The 22,554-nt window shown below is 41.4% G+C and overlaps 1 protein-coding gene across 1 annotated transcript in view; it reads left to right on the top strand.

The window, feature by feature from the left end:
• LOC134537261 (uncharacterized) overlaps window positions 1–2,543 on the top strand; it is a 124,653-nt gene extending 122,110 nt beyond the window's left edge. The window contains exon 8 of the mRNA XM_063377532.1: window positions 370–2,543. Coding sequence (XP_063233602.1) covers window positions 370–1,154 — 785 coding nt within the window. The 3' untranslated portion in view covers window positions 1,155–2,543. The remainder of the gene's footprint in view (window positions 1–369) is intronic.
• Window positions 2,544–22,554: the final 20,011 nt, after the last annotated feature.

Raw genomic sequence — 22,554 nt, 5'->3', positions numbered from 1 at the left:
AACGCCAAGCGGTTTTTTTTTTTTTTTTGCCTTTGGGGCTTTATAAAAGATCGTGTCTACATACGTTCCGCCGCTACCGAATGATTTTCCAGAAACGAGAAATAGAATTGAAGAGGCTATTGCTTCCAGTACCTACTCCGGACATGTTAATCAATGTGTGGGAACAATATTGGATTTTAGGTTGGATTTGTGTCGTATAGCTAGAGGTGCGCATATTGGACATTTGTCAGAAAAACTAGGTTAGTTTACCTTCAATTGTATATATGATTTGTTGTGAATAGTCTAATTTAAAGTGTTATAATGCAACAGGGACATGTTACGGCTACGGCTTGCTGACGGAGTGACTTGAAGGCCTGAGCGGTGTTGCAGACATGTCGCCGCTGGAGCCACACACGGGCCGCTCCTCGCCCGACAGCCTCGGCGCGGCGGACAGCAGGTTCCGGTCGCAGCTGAACGTGCGGCTCAAGCTGCCCGACTCCTCCTCCTCCCCGGCGCCGCCCTCCCCGCCGCCCCCGCCGCCGCCCTTCTTCCAGACGCTGCCGAGCTGCCGCCGGGCGCCGCCCTGGCCCGCGATCGACGACGGCAACCCCTTCGCCGCCGACTGCCAGGCGACGCTGCCCTCCGGCGCGCGGCTGCAGCTCACCCCTGAGGTCCTCTCCGCCGCCGGCAACCCCTTCACATTCCCGCCGCCAGCCGCCGCCGCCGGAGGAGGCTCGGAGGACCGTCCGTCCACCCCCGCCGCCGACAAGCGTACCCCCGGCAGGAAGGCCAGCGGCGAGCCTGGCGCGCGCAAGAAGTCCTCCGCCGCCTCGGGCCGCAAGGCCAGCGTGGTCGTCGGCGACCCCCCGCCGCCCCCCGCCGCCGCCGCCGCCGACGTGAGCCGGTGCTCCTCCTCGTCGGGGCAGGACTCGCCCACCAAGTCGGAGCAGCAGCGGCGACAGCGGCGCGTGTCCATCCACTTGAACCGGCGCGGGCGGAAGGACTCGGCGGCGGGGAACGGCGCCACAGCCAGCGAGAGGGAGCGGACCAACAGCGTGAGCAGCAAGTGCAGCAGCGCCGCGGGCGGCGGCCGCCGGAACCACGCGGGCAAGGACCTTGAGCCGGCGGAGCACAAGGTGCCCTGGTGCGGCTGCTGGGGCAACGGCTGCATCTAGCAGCTCTGGTGGACCTGCATCTAGCAGACAGGGCACCTGCATCTAGCAGGCTGGTGGACCTTACACTCCCTTTGACCTGGACGCCGAGGGTTACCGCCTCGTCAAGCCATCAAGGACCTCGTGCCGACGAGCCACAAGGTATACCACGGTGCCCCGCCGATCGGGAAATGACTGTCACTAGTCACGGCGCAGATTATAAAAAATATGTATTGTGGTTCACGTCACGCCTTTGGGGCTGGTTGGACTATGAAGCACCGCCTCGGAGCTGATGAAAGCGACAGTTTTATTTAGTTTCGGCGCAGCGCTGAAATTATGAACACTCTGCAGAAGTGGTTCTAGCCAACCATCACCTTGAGCCATAGCACTACGCAATTTTCTTGACTTGGTTACAGAGGGAAAAAAACCTTATGTTTTACAACCAGCCAACAAGAAATAATAAATGGTGAACTACAAAAGTCCCATGATCACTGGAGCAATTGCTGTACATAGTTACGGTGCAATGCTGGAAGAAAACACTCCGTAAGAAGGGTATCCTATAGTACTAGTCAACCCTTGTAATTTGTAGCCCTTGCGTTCCTTTTTTACTTAGGCGCCGAGAGAATAGTTTCATGTGATAACAACCATTCACACACCTACTGATGAATGCAGTTAAGTCCAACTACAAAGTCCAATGGTGCTACTGCTGTACTACTACTGGTGTAGTTAATCATGGTTCACAGATCAAAGAATGTCCTGTTAAACGTTTCGATCAAGCAGACATATAGGATTCATTAGACTTGGGTGTACAGATAAGAGTTTCGTGTGATAACAGCCATCCACACAGCTACCAAGGACTAGAGTTAGTCAACCGCAAAGTCCCGTCGTGCTACTGTTTGTGCAAAAGATGGTGCCCAGATGGAAGGACGTCCAGTCAAAATCTTGGAGCTTTCCTTCGAATTGAGTGCGGAGAGAAGAGTTTCATACGATTACAGCCACCCACATAGCTACTGGAGTCAGTCAACCCCAAATTCCCGTGGTGCCACAGCTGTTTCTAGTTACTGCGCAGTGCCATAAGTGAAGCCTGGTTGAAGGAAAATTAAGGCTAAAAAATTCGACTTATATTATGAAGTGGAACACAGCTCGTTATTGAGTGGTGGAAACTAGTTGATATTTATGACGAATGTATGTTATTTTTGAATGGCAGTTTCATTGGTGAGTTGCACGTTCTTCTTTTGTGAGAAAAAAAAAGAGACAACATCAACGCGTTATGGAAAATTTTGTAGACTGAAACTTTTGAGCACATAGAAAAAAAAAACATTTCAGGAACATCTGACGCACATTTCTTATGTGCAAACGTGTTCACTTATTTTTATAACACGTTCCTTTTCTTTTGATAATAAATACGTCTTCATATTTTGTGCGAATTTTATTTATACAAAAACTTCCGTTCAAGTATTGTCCATGCATCAATCAATAAAACAAGTATCTCTTTAAGTGTGTTTATGTAAATGACATGTTCTGGCACTCTTGAAATAACTAAGCAGATTAATATTCTGATACAGATAGATGTAAAAATATCAATTTGATAACATATTACACTTACACAAGAAGTTATTCATATTACTAAAAAAAAAATAAGTTCCAGACAGAAACTAGTTTTAATGATTCTTCTTATAAAATATCAAACACATAAACTATTATTTATTCAGTTATTTTTTTATGTTATTCATATTTCCCGAAGTAGGTTCGCATTTGCAGATAAGTACTAATGGATTATCAAAGAGTGTTCCGTTTTATGAGAATAATGGCACCTAGATAAATTTATATTTATTCACACGAAATAAATAATTATTATGAAACTGAACAGCCAGTAGCTGTACATAACTTTTAAACCGGAAACTTTCAATGCTGTAAGCCAGATTTTTATTTCTTTTCAAGTGGTAGAAAATAACTTATTATTAGAAAAAGAAAATTAATATGTGACGGTTATTTTTTTTTAATTTTAATTAAATTAACGTCATTGAAAACGTCTACAGATTGAACAACTCGTCACGTCTTCCAAGCGTGATTTAGGGTGGAAGGAGTCGAAAGAGTGGAGATGGTGAAAACAAAAAAAAAGAGGCAGGCAGGTCGTGAGGGTGAAATTGAGAAGGGTTGAGAAGGGGGGGGGGGTAAAGGAAGGTGAGAAGGGGGGAAAAGCATTACACATTTACAAGGCGTAGACCGTGTAGACGCGGACACGCACCGCGGCGCGGCGCAATCCGCGTCGGCGCCTTTTCGAGCCTTTTACATCCATCCGCCGTAACCCCCCCCCCCTCCTTCATCCCCTGACCGACCGACACGTCCGTGACGCGGTAATGGCGGTGGGAACCACGCGCTAGGACATCGCCTGCCGCCGGGGTTCGCACGCCGCGGGCCAACACGGCAGCTCTGTTTACGGCCTCCCTCACCGCGGTCACGGCAGTTTGTGGACGCCCGTCAGTCGCATGCAGCTTGGGAGAAACCTGAGACGTAGTGAGAGGCAATTTCAAGACGCCCGGATAATCCCGCTTCCTTCCTTTCATTCGGGAATTTTTTTTTTTTTATGTTTAACATATAAACTCTCATTATCTTTGAAAGATTTGTGCAATGGGAGTGCATGACTTGATGTAAGCTTTTGGACATACGCCATTGCTAAAGCACATGTATGTCTGTAGAAGAAAACTACTTTGTTTGTGACCATATTCCTTTTATGGAATATTATGTGGTGTTTATATCCTGTTGACAAGAGCTTTTTTTTTTTGCTTTTTTTTGTGTTTTTGTCTTTTTTTTTTGTTTTTTGTAGTTTTCTTCTACAGACATACATCTGCTTTAGCAATGGCGTATGTCCAAAAGCTTACATCAAGTCATATAAATTCTCGACAAGGAAGTCAAGGAGTGGAAAATATGTGCAGCAACCACGGGTGCTGCCATCTGTGGCGGATGGAACGAAACCAAAAGTTCACAAAGACAAAGGGAAACTTTATAGTATTAACTGTTTAGTAAAATTCAGGTCCGAAGCCAGGAATCAGTACGTTTTTTTTTTTTTTTTTTTAAGTTGTTTTGGCTTTGGTCGGAGCCGCTTCATTATACTTACAGTTTAAAATTTCGATCTGCAAATAAAATGATTCGATAGTCGACGTGGCTGCTCCGGTAACGAATTCTAGCGGCGGGTGCTGAAACTAACTGTTATTCGCGTCAAAAAAAATGTAGTTGAAAATTCAAATTTGCGTGTACATATTTATCACGCTCGGCATTATTTTAAATAATTCTATGTTGAATTTTGTGTCTGGGTTTCGTATCATTAAGTGTATTTATTTAAAACATGAGAACAAATGAATTTGCTCGTTACCGAGGTAAGATGTTACACATCTGTGGCGAGTACTGAATGACTCACTCAATTCTCCCCTCCCCCCAACCCATTTTCTCTGTAAGGTAGGTTAGTTTTGCGGTGTTACATAAATAAAGTTCTCGCAAACATTTGTATTTTTTTTTCTTTCCAAGTGTATGCCAGTCGTTCACCAGAAAATGGAAAGAGTTTGAAACCAAACAGCGGGCAAAGTGGTTGTAACCCCCCCCCCCCTTTTTTTTTGCCCCGAAATGAATTTCTGCATACGTACCTGATACCGTCGATACGCCATTCTCATAATCATCTTCATGAAGTACCTAGACGCATACGAGACGTAAAGCCCGTTTTTTAAATCGTTTTCTTTTCTTAGCAAGCACAGCTCAGTTGGGTTGGGGGGGGGGGGGGGAAATGGGCGCAAGGGAAGATAGCTGCATCCCAAACCCAATTTTTTATTTAATTTTGTTAGGTATTTTTATGTTAACTTGAATACTTAAATTCCACGCCTTAAACTTTTATTTCATCGAACGTTGTCCGAAAGCATTAAAGTTCATCATTTGAGACCATAAAATTTCGTAAATAATTCTTCCAAGGCCAATCTCTGACTTATTACTTAATGTCATGTGCTTTGCAACTGCTTCTTTTCTTTGTACGACAGCCCCTTCAGAACAGAACTCCCTGGAGCAACACTAGTCGCGCAATTACTACTACCAAACCACTGCTCAAGCGATGGTTACACACAAAAAAAAACAGTCGTTCCCCCACTTTCCCCCTTCATCGCTAAGGATGGAATTACATAACACTCTTCACTTGTGATAAATAATTATTCTAGCTAGTCTTCAGTTAAAAAAAATATTTATATACATGCATCTAAAGAAGCACGCCTGTCGTAAATCCGTAATGGCGGAGACCTGGCGGCTGCAATAAAGTCCGCATGTTACGAAGCGCGATTCAGCGCGGCCGGGTTGGTACGTCTTTAACGACGCGCCGACGGGCAGCGAGATGCCGTGCGTTCATCGGCGCGAGGAACCGACTACTGTCTGTCCCACCCTTGGATTGCTGTTTGTCCCACGCTTCGACTACTGTCCGTCCCAAGCTGGGATTGCAATACAGAGATAATTGGCGCCCACCGCTGACATTAACTACCGGGCGTGTTAACCGTTGGAATTATTATTTCGCGTGCCATCGCTGGTTGTAATAAGTTTTTAGTTTTTTTTTTTTAATGGTTCATTCAGTGGGGAATTGTGATTAAATACAATTTCTCGGACATATTGTATTAAATCATACGTTTTAATATATTTTTAATTTTACATATTCATTGATTTTTGCAGAATTTTTTGCGAATCTTACAGATTTGTATCCCTGCTTAGAAGATAGAATTGAATATTATCCGATGATGCCCTTGATGAAGTACAACAAGAAAATTTATTTCCAAAAATTATCATTCCAAATTTTCCTCTTAAGAATAAAATTTTTTTAAAGCACATTAAAAAAAAAAACTTCTATAAATTTTATAGTTTTGTCTAAAACCTTTGTGTTTTTTGCGTACACTGTTAACAATTTTCACTGTAAATTTACGAATAAAACTAGTTACAAATTATCCAGGGATCTTCGTAAATTTATCGTTATCTTCACTTTGGAAAAGAATCTACAAAAATAATTTTGGTATATAATCAACGCATTGATAAACTGTTTAAGACTACGGCAAAAACACAATTTTACCTTCCGCGTGTGTGTTAATTATGTTTATAACTTAAAAACAGAATTCAGAATTATAAATACGGTGTTGTTTCTGCTAAGAACGAGTTAAAAGTAATTACGAAGAACCTTTCGTTCATTTCAGGTGAATTCTTCGTAAATTTACTGTCATTTCAGGGTACACTGAAACAATGACAGCGCTAATAGAAGATGGCGCGCGTTGGAAGATGGGAGTAAAAACCCATTTAAAAGCACACTGCGAACCAATAACGAAACGCGCCATGCAAGACAATTAACACTCGCCTCCAACGGTGAGCATTACGTAGACGCGACGGGCAGCCTATCGCACGAAGCCCTTGTACGCTGCTGGAGACAAGATTTTATAGTTTCATTTCCTTGAGGCCAATTTCGGTTTTAAAACAGGAGGTTTCTTACTTTTTTTTAAAAAAAGTTATTCTTCTTCAGAAGCGTTATGGACAAAAATGATGAAAATGAATTTCCACAATGCGCGCGCAGCATGAAACAATAATTGGCAGGATTAAAAATAGGCTACATTAAAAATAAAATAAAAAATATTTTGCTTTTGAATATCTTTAGTGACTGATATTGAATACTAATCCATAAAATTAAAAAATATATGTATTTATTGTGAATATGAGTGATATCAGGTGCGTATATAAATTTTTTCAAGCGTATTTAGACAACTGAGGTTATGTTGCCGTATGTATAATGATGTCAGGTTGCTTGTAAGCTTCTATTGTCGCTGGCAGGGGGTGTCTGTGGAAGGTTTAGTAGTCTCCTGGCAGTTTTCATGGGAGTGTTTGTGAGGTTAAGTTCCCGTATGTATAACTCAATTGCATTATAAATGATAAAATTATTACATTATTATTTAACATACGATTGAATTAATAAATTAAAATAAACATTCAGCATATTTATTGATTTTAATTACTAATTAAAATTTATCTCGATTATTTTAATAAAATTAGAGCGTTTAGATAGTTTCGCAAAAAAATACGTGTCCCTTAACGTAACTACCCTTGACGCCGTAAAATCGTATAATAGTATACATTCTAACCTGTCCAAAAATACTACTAATAATGCGTATATTGCAGGTCCCAACTCATTCCCCCATCCACACGAACTGTGAAACAGCCGCAGAAACACCGCAAAGATGAAAGTGCTTGAATTTTTTAGACTGTCACGGAATGAACCTGCGAATGCTTTCCGGCGGACAATAGAGATGGTCTGGTGCGTATAACTAGATGAGAATTCCGTCATAATAGTTAGTGGTTGCGCGTTTGTTACCCCCTACTCCTCTCTTTCTCCTTCTTCTCCTCCTCCTCCTCTCCAGCAACGGCAATCTGGCCTTACTCCGTCTGTCACGAGCATTCCCAAAACCCTCACCTTCCCCCTCCCCCCCCCCCCCCCCAGGGCCTACAGTGACGCTCGCCGCCGAACCAAACAGCGCAGCGTGGCCAGGTCGGTGGGCGAAGAGATTGTAGAAGGTTAAAAAAAAGGGGAGGGGGAGGGGGAGTCGGGAGGAAGAGATAGCGTTTCATTTAAAAGTCCAATGCGGAGACGCCCTCGTCCCAACTCAACCCCATCTCACCCTTTTGCCCTTTACCTCAATCCTTTTACCGTTCCTCGGGGACCCCCACGCCCCTCCCGGCGGAAGAAAAACCGCTGGGGCCCCATTCGCCGTAAACGGCTGTTACCCCGGGGGGTGTGGACAAGGGGGATGGGGGGGGCTGTGGTTCCATTTGGCGACGTCAGCGCTGCGTGGCGGTCAAAGGGAGAAGTGACCGGAACGGGCGAGAAGTTTTTTTTTTTTTTTTTAACCTTTACGACAGCGCTGCTTGTATGATCATGTAGTCCAACCAGGACCCTCAAAGAACACGACGTGTGTGGCTCGCGAGATTCTTCCTCCTCCCCCCCCCCCCCTTCTTCCGCCAACGGTGTAATTTCAGATATAATCCTCCACATGCTCCAATACTTTTATAGACCCGCAAATCTAGCGGATTCATTTAGCTCCGGACTGAAAATTTAAATTACTGTATGTTCTCGATCCGCACGTTTTGTTTTATCGTATTGTGGGAAAACCGGAAAAATCTCGCGGATTTTTTTTTTGACGTGACGTCTAATAAATCGATGAACGCCGGCTGCACGCACGAAAAAGTGTCCCGTTACGCATATTGTTCCGTTACGCTGTGTCCCGTTGCGATGTGTCCCGTTATGCTTATTGTACGCTTGCGCCGCATCTATCTCTCTTCCACTCGATTGGCCTATGCGTCCGAGGAGAAGAAAGACAGCGGCAGCACACAACTTACATCTACACATGAACTGTTTCGTCGACTGTTTATAAAGTGAAGTGAAAATTGTCTTCGTAATCTCAGATAACTGGATCTTCTTAGAAACTACGCCTGATGCCGGTTTCGAGTGTTTCGTTGTAAACAAGGCTAGCACACGATGGAAGGATAAAAATAAAGTTTTTTGCTGTATATTCAACAAGATTCTGAACGTTTCGTCAATATAATAAGATTATTATTGTTAATTCATGTTGAGAATACGTTAACTCGGTACCGTAAATATTCAAAGATAAACCGTAAATTTATAAATATCCCTGGATACTTTGTTACCAGCTTTATCGTAAATTTAATGTGATTGTTTTAACTGTATAGCTTTGTATTGCTTCTGTGACTGGCTTACAGTTTATCTGAAGGACTCTACTGAGTCATTCAAAGCCTTCAACCAAAGAAGTGTCGAATCACAAGCATCGCAGTTGGCAGGTCTCACAAGTCAGTAGCCGATGGTCAGGTAGCATTTGCCCGAGTGTGTAGGGAATTGTGGAGTCCATCATAGAGGCCATGACAACAGCAAAATCTTTCCCACGGCCCTATAGGCTATATAGTTTATGTTAGTACGAAACTTGGATGTTAAATCGGTAGATGATTCATCAGTAATTGCTGTAATTTACAATCTGTTGGTAAATGTAATCTTATGTTTGATTCCTAGATATAACTTATTATACGTTGTTAGGGCCGTGTATATTTCGCGAAATAATCTGATCTCTCATTAGACTGCAATATGGCATGCCTGCGTCAGTGGTTTCTCCCTTGTGATTGGCGGTCGTCTGCAAGAGAAGCCATTGCCCTTTTTGGCCGGGCCATTCAGGACGCGTTTGCTTCCTCGTTGAATTACTGTGATTGGTTTGCTGACAGTCGACATGTACCTGAAAGAAACTCGAACAATCACGAAACACAGAAGATGCTACTACTGTTGAGCTCTCAGCAAGTCTCGAAGCCGTTTCTCGACAAAAAATATACATGCCCCTACTCATGGCCATGGCGTGTAGTATAGAAACATCACCAGCACTCGTCTGGAGTGACTTCCAGAAACCTTTTTTGAAAACATGAATCGAATGGCCAGACTGACACGTCCTTTCGAATGCACAGTTTATGCAAAACTTTAGGTAGTTGTGAGTAAAGTAGTAGCTTGGCTTCTGGGTTGTAGTCGTGTAATTGGCAAATAATTCACCAACGTTTCGGTCGACATTTCAGTCGTCATCAGGGAGCAGTTACCTGTAGTTACCAGTTGGTAACTGCTCCCTGATGATGGCGACTGAAATGTCGACCGAAACGTTGGTGAATTATTTGCCAATTACACGACTACAACCCAGAAGCCAAGCTACTTCAAACAATGGCCGTGAAAGCCTGCGAACATTATTAAGTTGTGAGTAAAGGTTCTTTTGCAAAGTTTTGTTTTTTAAAAAAAAAAAGAAGTGCATGCACATGGACATTTATTTTTTGCGAAAAGAGCGTAGATGGTGGTGTTCCGACAGAGTTAAGGATAACACACGTTGACCCACCATAAAGAAGGAGAGGTTTCGCAGGAAGAAATAAACCAATAGGAAGGCAGATGTAGGAAGAGAACACATAGGACTGCTAATTTTAGCCTGACTTAAAATTAATCCGCGAAATTCCCGGGTCTTTAGCTGTAGCCATAGTGACAATTCACGCAGTAACAAATTTGTGGTCCCAACTTTTAAGGGCTTGTTTTCCAACAGAACCTGTCAGAAACACGCATCATGAAACATCATTTAGCCCTGAGTTTTAATGAAATACACGGAGATAATCGGAAATTTCGTGGATTCATTTGGTTGCAAGTCAGAATACAAACTTTCATGGTCATGCATACCGCGCTCATGATTGGACCGCAGTTATCTGGACACGCCCCATGAGCCGACGATGTCCGGCTAGGAGGGACGTTAAGAGAAATCAGGTAGAATCGACTAATAAAAAAAATGTTCTCACAAATAAATCAGCCAATGGAAAAGGGGAAAAAAAATTGGTTAAGAACATCGAGCTTGGGCTTTATAACCTATACCTTGACGCCAGACATATTCACGAAATTTCCGGGTCTTTGCCTATGAGTAGGGACACCTGTATTTCGCGAATACATTATTTCGTGTCAAGTTATTTCACAAAATACTGTAGCTTTTCTCCTTTGGTTATTGGTAGAGACCTGAACAATTCGCGGGTTCATTTCGTGTTATGCTAAAATTCAAATAATTATACCGTAGTGCTGCTTCTGCCATTGGTCCACTGTTAATCTGGAGGACTGAGGGCCAATTAGAGACCCTCACTCATAGAAGTGTCGAATCACAGGTTACCCAGTCGAGACGACTCACAAGTCAGCAGCCAATGAACAGTTGGCATTTGCCCGAGTGTAGAGGATATTGGAGTCTATCCTGGAGGTCATTGAACCCGCGAATTTTTCCGGTCTCTAGTTATTGGCTGAGGTCGGTGAGAGTTGTCGTCCCGCTCTTGACGGGGCCAATGAGAATGTGGTCACCGTACTGCTGCACCCTCACAATTTGCCATGACTCTTAGAAAAAGCTACAGTGTTTTGTGAAATACCTTGACATGAAATGAAATCGCGAAATACAGGTGTCCCTACCTACGAGGGAAAGGAGGGGAAGTAAAGCCAATGAAGGGCACGTGCGCAGAAGCTGGAGCGCGGTCTACCCCATCTTTAGTCCATGGTTGTAACCGCCGCCGCGCCGTCGTCGTCCTGACAGTCGCCAGATACGGCTGGATCGCGGCGGTCTACCCCAGCTGGTGAGCCGCGTGTTTACTCCGGTGTACACACAGTCGAAGATAACTGCCGTCTCCCCCGCTCGGGAGGGCAACAATCAACTGTCTACCGACTCGAGATAAATAAAACGAAACCGAGAGGAATTCCACAACACTGTCGCTTATACAGTAAGTCTAAACCTGAACAAGGTTGCCACGTAGCCTACTCGTAGCTAGGCTATGCGGAAATGTATTTTTTTTTTTAAATTATTAAATGTATTTATGCTTAGAGACCCGGAAATTTCGCGTTATTCTTTTAGTCAAACGTTAGGCTGCAAACCCTACAAATATTACTTAAAACTTTTGTCTAAAAATATTTTTGCAAAGGATGGATAAAAAGGGCTTAAAATGCAAAAATATATTCAAAATTTCGTTAGTAGGCACCCCTTCAAATCCGTTCAGATTTTATGTAATTCTTATAATAATTGTTATCTAAAACATTTAAGAATTGCTTCGATGTTTGGATTATAATTTCTTTCTTCACTCATCTCAACCACTATGTGTCAGTCAACTAACTACCAGCAAGTAGAAGAATCACCGATTCACGTCGACCCATCCAAAAGAAGGAGATGTACCTCAGTAAGAAATAAACCAATAGGAAGGCAGATGTGGGTAGAGACTACATAGCACTGCTAATTTTAGCCTGATCCCAAACGAATACGTGAAATTTTCGGGTCTCTAAGCTTAGCGTAAGATGTATTAAATACATTCAATTATTAAAAAAAAAATACCTTTCGGCACAGCCTACAGGCGTGGGTGGATTTAGAAGTGCCTATTTGTTCTGGAAATATTTTGGAGACTTCGATAAAATTCTGGAATATTTAAAGAACTTAATGAACATAACATATTTATGTTCTCCGATATAACGAAACAAAATAAAACATTTTCTCATTTTCCATGCAGTGAAAATATTATGAACGTTTTTAACTCAATGCATCCAGCATTGGTTGATTAATGATACAGAAAAGATGTTCAAAACAAACAAGTAAGCAAAATAAATGGCAAGGAAATGGGTTGGCAACATGTATAAGATAGCCAACATATGAATAAAGAATTACAATTGTTAATGACATTGGTTATTTTTGTTTCAAATTATGTATACAATGGTTATTTTTGCTGGAAATATGTGGCTAATGGTTATTTTTGCTGAAAATACGTGGATAATGGTTGTTTTTGCAGAACGCGCCATGTTTCAGAGCTTCGATTCGTACAGACTATAGTTGTGTTTGCGTTTACAGATGGTTCTATGCATGCCCACCAGGGATCGCCACAGGATGGACCAAAAAACACAATATTGTATTTTTTGGGACTATGAATATTTTTGCCATAAGCTCTTCTATTGTTAACCCAATCAAGTGCAACCCAGTTCCGGTGATAAAAAAAAAAACAAGCATCTCACCTTGGTATCGGCCAGTGGGCGTATACTGAATGAAGCCTGGAGCGAAAAGAATCTGCGAAATAATCATCTAGTCACCTAATCAACTAGTCATCTAATCTACCAAGTCACTCCTCAGTACGTGCGTTTGCTTCTCTAATAACCTCGCAGCTAGTTAACAAAGTCAACGTGATTAGACTGAGCGAGTTTGCTAGCGACGAGTGAATATGCACACGAGCAGAAGGAATATGACTATTTCTTAACTAAATGTTCTGAAATTCGCCATAATTACATCTGGAGCGTAATAATAACGAATAATAAATATTTTTTCCCATTATTTCATGACCCTACCCTACATTTGTCTAGGAATTAGTTAAATGTATAGGAAATGTACCATTTTTACACGGTCCATTCTCCATACTATGTATACAGTCCACGTAGTCTTCAGTGAAAACTTTTGAAATCGAAGTTTAGAAATCATCACTGCCCGTTACTGCACGTAATTCAAGGCAAACTTAGCCAGGTTTCAATATAGTCAAGTTGGCAGCTAATCCAGAAAAGTAGTTCCATAACCGAACGTCTGATTGAAAGTGCTACCGTATAAACGGCTGGCCACTGATATACGTTACGTTTTTTTATGAACATTATAGTAAGGATTTGGTGTCAAAGTAGGTACGTGTGAAAACTTGTCAGTTTCCCGTTAACGACGCATTAATACAGGTCACTAGGCCGCTACGCAATGCTGAATTCGACATCTAGCGGAGGGCACTGAAAGTAGATTTCAAGCAGGGACTTACATAAAAAAAAAGTTTTCAATTAAAGGTTAACCAACTTTGGGTTGGTAAGTATCATCACAAGTTTAGAAACGTTACCAAAATTTTTCTTTACAGCGTTGGCGACAGCGGGGCGCGTGTGGCTGTTTTTGTAAGGGGGGGGGGGAACGGAGGGGGTGGGGGGTTTAAGGTGGAGGCGAGACCGTGATTCGTCGGCCAGGCAGTCTATATCCGGACTGTTCCACGGAGGGTTTTAATTTACAACCGCGGGCCCACGATGGATGTTAGGGTTGTGGACCCGGTAGAGAGGTTGGCATAGCAGGAGGGTGGGGGGGGGGGGGAGTTTCTAGCCCGCGGGCCTGATCGTTGATAGTGGCTGTCAGATAGTGAAGGAAGGGGGGGAGGCGTTATGGAGACAGTTTCCGCTCTTCCTCCACGACAAATCGAGTTCCGTCCGCGAAAGGTTGCTGTGTTCGTGAACTCACGTGTAGAAAAAAGAGGATGGGTTAGGGCGAGGAGGGGAAAGAGGGTGTGCACACCCGAATTCAGAATTAGTTTCCCTTTTTCAATCGGCTTGGAGTATTTTTTTTTTTTTTTGCGGGAGTGAAAATAAACATTTATAGTTGTTCTCGTATTCCCTCTCCCCTTCTCCTTTTTAACGGGCCGTATATGTCAATCTCACTCCTAACACCAGCAGGAAGCCGTTATAAACATTAAATTGCGTTTCGTATTCAACACACTCGTAGAGCCGCAGGCGACACGTCAACTCAGAACGGTTGCTGCAAAGAAAGATGCGACGAATTTTTTTTTAATGGAACAGAAATAATCATGTAAAATAACAGATATTTGTACATTTACATGAAAACAACCGTATCACTACAAAATAGCTTTCTCAGTAATATTGATTTCGAATTCTTACCCGGGCATTGATGCTTTGTGTCGTCCTAGTACATACCTCCAATAGTTGAAGTTATTTGTAAACCGTTGCCTGAATAGCTTTCCATTGTTAACTGCACACATTAATAAGAAAAACGGAACAAAATAAAGTACAGTTATTGAAAAATCGATTATACTTTCCTAGATACAAAAAATATATGCTTGAATGAAACATAAATTAAAATATAAAATTAGGTACCAACTTTCGTAATAAATACTCAGTATTACCTAGAAAAACATATTTAAAATATGCAAATATAACCATGGCCTTGTTTTTTTTTACAATGTTACGATATTTTTCTTGTAGTATTTCAAACTGTTTCTTGACAACTGGTTTCCAAAGGAATCTTTTGTAAAGGTACTTTTTTTTTTCTGCGTGGTGAAATATTTCTTTTAAAGCGCATGCGTAAGTTACTGCTGAGAAGAATGAGCAGAGAGTACAAGGGAACTGTTACGTGATAAGTTTACAAGGGTGTGGCAGTAGCCCGACTTAATTACCAGCAATTAAACTAACCATACAATTTAATGTATTTATTTTGTTCCGCAGATCTTACGCGGAGTCGAAATCTACAGGATTAAAACGCGCAGATAATCACACAATGTGCACACGTGTAAAACTATTTACATAAATATAAATGTTTAGGGAAAACACGTGAACCTCATTTAAATACAATACAAAGTACATTTATTAAAATTTAAATGTTCAGTTGTGTACGTAATAAATGAATCAATTGAGACATGGTCACATTCTCATGAAGTTGTTATATACTGCATTAATTTAAAGTAGGTATAAATGGCTACTATGCGTTAAAATTTTTTTTTATTTAACCACATTCTTATTTCTCTATCTTCTATGTTCTAATAGAATTTGTTTTAGTGTTTTTTTTTAATAATGATGGAAATATGTAAATGTTGTTGCATTATATGATAGTAAATCATAGAATTTTACGCCCATCCGTGCGGACCGTAAATCCGCGAGTTGAGTGAGTGATCTCTAGGATAGACTCCACAATGCTATAAAAAAATTGGCAAATGTCACCTGCTCATTGGCTGCTGACTCGTGAAACTTCTCAAATGGTTAAAAAGTGAATCGACGCTTGTTTCGTTGAGGGATTATAACTGGCCCAGCTTTTTTTTTCATGTTACCCGTGAGCCAATAGCAGAAGCAGCTCAAATTAATTTTTTTATTTTTATTTTAGCATATCTTAAAGAGAATCCGCGAATTTTTTCTCCCTGTCTGTAATGGTACGCGTGTGTTTGTTGCACTGTCTAACGTTGCGTCCGAGGTCTGTTGCCCCGTTCTCGGTACTATAAGTTGAGACCGGAAAAATTCACGGGTTCAATGACCTTGAGGATGGACTCCAATATCCACTACACACTCGGGCAAATGCCAACTGTTCATTGGCTGCTGACTTGTGAGTCGTCTCGACTGGGTGGCCTGTGATTCGACACGTCTATGAGCAGGCACGTAGGAAGCAAATATTTAATGGGGGGGGGGGGGGGCAAAGGAGAGTATCATAATTTGTGGATTTGACAAAGGGGGTGTCCGGGGGCTCTCACCCGGAAGAAAAAAAATTGTATTCTAAGGAACAAAATGGTGCTATTTAAGCATCTTTCGTACATAAAAATATAATGTACTACAAACAGAAATTTTAACTTTTTTTTATAACAAATTTACTTATGACTCGGCATCACAAAACAGTGTTCACTTTTCAGTTTTCGCCTCGTAGAATTCATTTTAAAGGCAATTTGTTTAATTTTCCCACTGCACGGAGTACATAAATTACAAGCACCTTCAAATTTAGTCCCCAGATATCATCAAATTATCTAGAGCTGTAGAAAAGGCAAAGATTTATTTATAATTACAAATATGTTTCACTAATAGCATCATAATTACATGACGGTGGTTGAAGATTAATATTTGTAGTGTGAGATAATATATTTTGCCAACTATCTATAGCTATAGTTACATTTTCATAATATGTGATAACAAACAACTGCAATAATCAAAACAAGCTATAATCAATATTTAAGTGAGGCTCAGCCTTGAGTAAACAATTTAACAAAAACGTCATTATCCCATTCATTGCCCACTCTTAAGTAAATTCATTTGAATATCAGGACAGGAGAACTCTTAATGTTACACACCTTTAAATAAATATTCTTAGATTATACCAATATTCAGAATGTATTGACACAAGCATATGGTGTACCTAGTCTCCACTGAATATGTATTACTTTAAAACGTGACAGAAAATCTGCTTTACCATTAATAAATCTGAAAATCTAAATATCTTATAAGTTATATGACAAAATAACACATTCAAATTGATAAAGTCAAACCACAATATGACAAAACTCGGAATAGTGAGCCGTTCGACATAGCATTTAAAAGTTTAAATGTCACTAAAAATTAATTTTTCGATAAATGCAGTTCAACTTTAAAAAAATAAAAAATTAAAGATGGAAAAAAGATTTTCGCAATAACACTCATATCATTTTATTCATGAAAGTCAAAATTTTATTTTGGTATTAAAAATTAAAAAAGTCAATATTTTAATTTTTTTTACTGTCAGACTCCCCTTAAGAATAAGTTTAAAATGCTAACACCACAGAATAGGCGAGTGAAGATGCTTAAAAATAACTGCAAATCTGCTTGATGAATTCTTGTTCAAAGATATGTACATTCAAAGAAATTTTTTTATTACTCGATGGAATAATCACGAGCAACGAGCGGAAAAAAAATAATGTACCGACATACTAAACTTTAATGTTAAATAGGTATATTACATATGGTTTTCGGGATCATGTAAAAATTCGTCTCAGTCTAAACTGCTCAAAAGTAATACCTGAGTTAAAGGAATCCAACTCTTCTTTAGTATCGTTGTCTTCACAGGCATTACAGCCTAATGTGCACTGCTTTTTAGGCGGTGGTTGTGATGAACTGCGGGACTGTGCAGAACGGTTGTTGAAGAAAAAGTTGATGCTTTTCTGAGTCATTGTACGCCGCAAAAATTAAAATATTGTTATAAATTTCTCCTTAAACGCTAAATGTTTTTCATCACTGCCATTCCGCACTACTCATTCACGATACTGCAGATAAATAAGTTTATTTTAAACAGTTCTGTAGTACGGCTCACAAAGTTTCTTGGACTTAAAAGCAAGACGTATAGCTGTTGAATGATGACTGATGTGGAAAGCGCTCTGCACGTCAGGTCGTTACCGTTAGGTAGAAACGAGGCGGGTATCAGTGGCGTAGTCAGGATTTGTGTACGGGAGGGGGGGGGGTTAAGAAGTATGGTGGCCCCCCCCCCCCCTTATTAAAACGGGGAAAATCGGGGATCCGCCCCCGGAAAAAAATTTGGATTTTAAGGTGTAAAATAGTGCTATTTTAGCAGTTTTCGATACTTAACTTTAAATATTGTATTAATAAAAATGTTATTAATTTTTTAATAACAAAATTGTTTGAGTGATGAAGTAAGAAATTAATTAAAGATATTTTTATCAATCCAAGTGCCTTGTTTACGTCCACTCAAAATCATACTGGAAGCTTGACAATACAAAAAAAAAGGAATAAAAAGGGTTGGGTTTCGGCAGAACTGATCTATTCCTGGAAACAATTAGCTTTAGCTTGAAGAGTTACATGACACCATGTCGTCGTCTCAATTCTATACACACACAGCGATCCTTACACTTTTGGAAGCCCAGTCAACACATGCTTATAATTACCGCGCTGGTTAAATACAGTAGTAGGTGCAGGGGCGCAACAACAGGGGGGGCAAGGGTATTTTGCCCCCCCTCTGAAACCTTGAAGTGGGGGCAGACGGGGGAAAATAAAGTGCTGTGTAATCAGTTTTTAGATAATAAAACTGCTTAAATAGCACCATTTTCCACCTTGAAATACAAATTTTTTTCGGGGGAGGACCCCCGGACCCCCCGCTTCAATAGGGGGATCGATGATTCGTTATAAAAAGGTATATTGCCCCCCCTTTGGAAATTTAGTTGTTGCGCCCCTGAGTAGGTGTAAGATATTTGAAAGCTTGGGACCCGTCACGGCGTCACAACCTTATAGCTTCTGCTCGCGACAGGGGTAGGGGAAGGGAAGTAGAACCGGTAGGGCTCGCTTACTCTTCCCCTCCAGTGCAGTGGCCGGTGGTAGCAGTAAGACACCCAGGCTTTTAGCTAACCTGCTTTCAGTTAAGAAAAAATAATTGTGGCTAAGGGGGGGACACCTACCCCCCCCCCCCTGTCTAGACCCCTGGGCGGGGTGAATGCAAGGGTCTGAAGGTCAGGTAGACAAGGGTGGACAAAATCAAAGCGTAAGCTACTGCAACGAGCGGAAACATTTACTGGTCTTATATCCCACAATATTTCCTCTATCAGCACTGTGAAACGTGAATATTTAGAAGAAAACAAGAACTGTTGCCGTATTTATTGTGCCTGTACACTTATCTAAAAGTCTTAATTTATTTTAAGAATAAAGTAACGCACAGACAAGAAAATCCCACAAAACCACTTAGCATTGCAATGAAGACAATGCCTCTTGTTCATCTGATGCAATGGCCGGGAAAAACCATCACTTTGCCCGGCCAAGAAATGTTATGGCCGGGCAGTCGCCTGGGTCCCCCCCCCCCCCCCCGGTTCCTACGCGCCTGTCTATGAGTGAGGGTCTCTAATTGGCCCTCAGTCCACCAGATTAACGGTGAACCAATGGCAGAAGGTATAATTATTTGAATTTTAGCATAACACGAAATGAATCCGCGAATTTTTCAGGTCTCTAACTATAAGTTATCTTGGCGGGACTCTCGTGAGGTGAAGCTGCGCAGAGACGACATCGTGTCACGACACGAGCGTCGCGCCCCAGACGACGCCGGAGGCACCGCTTTTCGCCGCGGAGATCCGCAAACCTGCGATCGTTGAAACAGAGCTGCGCCAGCTGCGATCTGGGAGTGGGGCGCTCGACGGTGATGACCAAACACGGAATCATATTATCTGAGACCTCACTCCCTCCCCCTTGCCGCACAAACACACACCCCCCCCCCCCTCGGATCCTTATCCCCCTCTGCCCATAATCATAATCCAGAATCTAGCACCTGTACCTGAACATACATTTTCCTACTACTCACGCGTTTTAGCCATTTTAGCTCTTCTAAAAATTCAGTTTTGAAAATAAATACGCCTTCAGGGTGTTCTTAAACGATTTTCGTGAGCACACCCTAACTAGGATGTCTCGAGCATTTTTTTTTTTTTTTAATTGCTCGGAAGCTCTGCACGCAAGTATGTGGGCTCAAGTAGACGAGGGCTCAGCGAAAAGTAATTACTACAAGAAAATGGAATAACCAACTTGGCCTGTCGTGGGACAGACTGTACGTGCAGATAATGAAAGCGGGGGTAGTTGCCAAGAAGCGTCAGTGACAGCATGCAAGCAGGGCGAGAGGCGTTACGAGGGTAGAGGGGAAGGGGAGTAGGCAGTTTGGGAGCCTCGCTAAAGAACAACGTGTGGGTGGGAAGGGGGGGGGGGTTGGCCGTGCTTAACGGGGTAGGGAGGCGGTGTTATTGCATTACCGAGGCATTAACTTGTCATGTATTGTTTCAATTACTCGCGGGCTGTGTCGGAGCACCGCGTAGTAATTACTGAGTTACCATGAAGCCCCGGGAAAGGGTAGGGGAGCGGATGGCGCAGTTGTGCCCTTAGCCGGGAGTAGAGAGGGGGTGAAACCACTCCTCATAACGGGTTAAGGGGTTGTATCCTTAATTATTTTACTTTTTAATACTTCGTGTTTTTACACATGACGTAAAATAATTTCTTACTGTAACTACATATATTTTAATAGTGCATGAAAATACTTTCTCTACTTAAAAAAGTATATATTTAATTTTTTTATGAACTTACAGGCAAAAGGTTGTCAGTCCTAGCCTGTACTGAAAGCATGGATTCATGTGGTACAGAGGTTTGGATTAACCGTTTGTATCCAGTCTTCGTCTTAAAACTCTTTATTTGCAATCGATCATTCATTAAATCAATAATAATTAGACTTTCCCCAAATTTATACAAACTCATGTTTCTGTGGTTTTGGGGAAACAGAATTTTTACTGATTTAATGAATGATTTACTATTAATAAATAGTTACAAGGCGAATGCTACATACGAACTCTTAATTCATAACTGTGTACCACTTGATGTAATTTTCTTAGTACATGCTAGAACTCACTTTAAAATTTGATTTTAAGTTACCAAAAACAATTTTAAAAAATATGTTTTTAGTAGGAAAAAAATATTTTATGAAAAAGAAAAAATCAGTTGTTTTATATATATATAGGTAAAATCATGCGCAAAAAAAGAAATAATAAAAGAAAATAATTAAGGATACTACCCCCTTAAAGCCTGGTACACACGACGATAGAGAGTTGCATGTTATCTGTTCCGTGGCATCATTACTAGAGACCTGAAAAATTCGCGGGTTCATTACTTGCTATGCTAAAATTCAAATAATTATACCTTAGTGCTGCTTCTGCCATTGGTCCACTGTTAATCTGGAGGACTGAGGGCCAATTAGAGACCCTCACTCATAGAAGTGTCGAATCACAGGCCACCCAGTCGTGACGACTCACAAGTCAACAGCCAATGAACAGTTGGCATTTGCCCGAGTGTGTAAAGGATATTGGAGTCTACCCTAAAGGTCATTGAACCCGCGAATTTTTCCGGTCTCTAATCATTACGTATAACCCTGTGGCAGGACACGGTGCAACGATGTTGGAATTCCCACCGTGCCATTCATCCGTAACAGCGTATCCGCATCCAAAACAAATGTTACGTCCCGCAGACACAGAAAGGCAGTTCATCAGTAGCCACGAGCGTAGGTCAACTTGCAGCGGCCGCCTTCATTTTTACACACCTCTCGCTTGAAAGAAGAAAGAAGAGAAAGTCACCTGGTTGGTGGATGTCAAAAATATTTAAAAGTACCATGGAGCTGTACGGTGGTTCGAGTTTGTTGGCTGAGTTGAAGTTTCAAGCAGAGAGTGGACTGTACAAGAGCTTTAAGAGAATGCATCCGATGTAATTCGAATTTTTTTCTGTGTTCGACTGGGCCCGAAAAAAAAAATGAAGAATAATGACACGCCACCCGTCCACGCTGTTTTTTTTTTTTTTCGACGAGCCACGACGGCGAAACACCGACAAATGACTGATCGAGCCTGTGGCGTATCTTCCGTGTCAAAGTTTTGACACGCATCGCTGCAAAGAGTCCCGGCCGCACACGAACATTTTGGTCACGCAACGGGGCTACTTTACGGTCCGGGGCTACTTTACGGTCGTTTGCAGCATATGGACACACCCCCCACCTTTAAAATGTGCGTCAAAAAATAAGTGCGAATTCTGATTGGCAGAGGTCTACAAAAATGCGCGTTTATCGTCTGGCAACACGATGAACTACTACACACGCTTGTAAACAGTAAGTATTGTGTCGATTGTCCATTGGCTGCTGCCACAGTTTACCTTCCAGCCGGTTTGAATTTTGTTGATGTCCTTCGGGGCGTTAAAAAATACCTAATAAGGTTTAATGAGAACGCTGTTAAGGTTAATAATGATATACATTCCAGCCTCTTCAAATTAAAAAAAAGAAGCTAATTTCGCAAATATCTGCCGAATGTTAAATACTTGTTACAAAGTATGGGAAAATTTATAATATGTTGCAGGAAAATTGTTTCTATTAAATTCAGTGAAAAAATAAGCTGCTTGAACATGTTTTGCTTGAAGGAAAATAAGGAAAATTTTCGTGTAAAACGATTTTTTAAATTATATACTAACTACAATGAACATAATACAATTCACGTGTTAACACGGTGTTATATATATATATATTCCCAAGAGAATACCATATTAACTAACTACAGCTCAGCTTAGTATCTTGATGGTATGGCGTCCCAAATATCGTCGGCAAGAGAAAATTGCTATACTGTGGCTAGTAGTTATTTATGACATGTTGTGTTTCCTCTTTTCATTCTGATAATACATTATGTACTTCGGGAATACAACCTGTACACCACGACAAATTTATGAAACAATATTGCATTTTTTTTTATTGTCATTTCCCTCGCAGCCATTCTATCCGATAGTATTCTGCAATCACAGTGGCTAATT

Source organism: Bacillus rossius, chromosome 12 (assembly GCF_032445375.1).
Source record: "Bacillus rossius redtenbacheri isolate Brsri chromosome 12, Brsri_v3, whole genome shotgun sequence".
NCBI classification, from domain to species: domain Eukaryota; kingdom Metazoa; phylum Arthropoda; class Insecta; order Phasmatodea; family Bacillidae; genus Bacillus; species Bacillus rossius.
The sequence above is the reverse complement of the archived record's forward strand: the minus strand, read 5'-3'. Positions and strand labels throughout refer to the sequence as shown.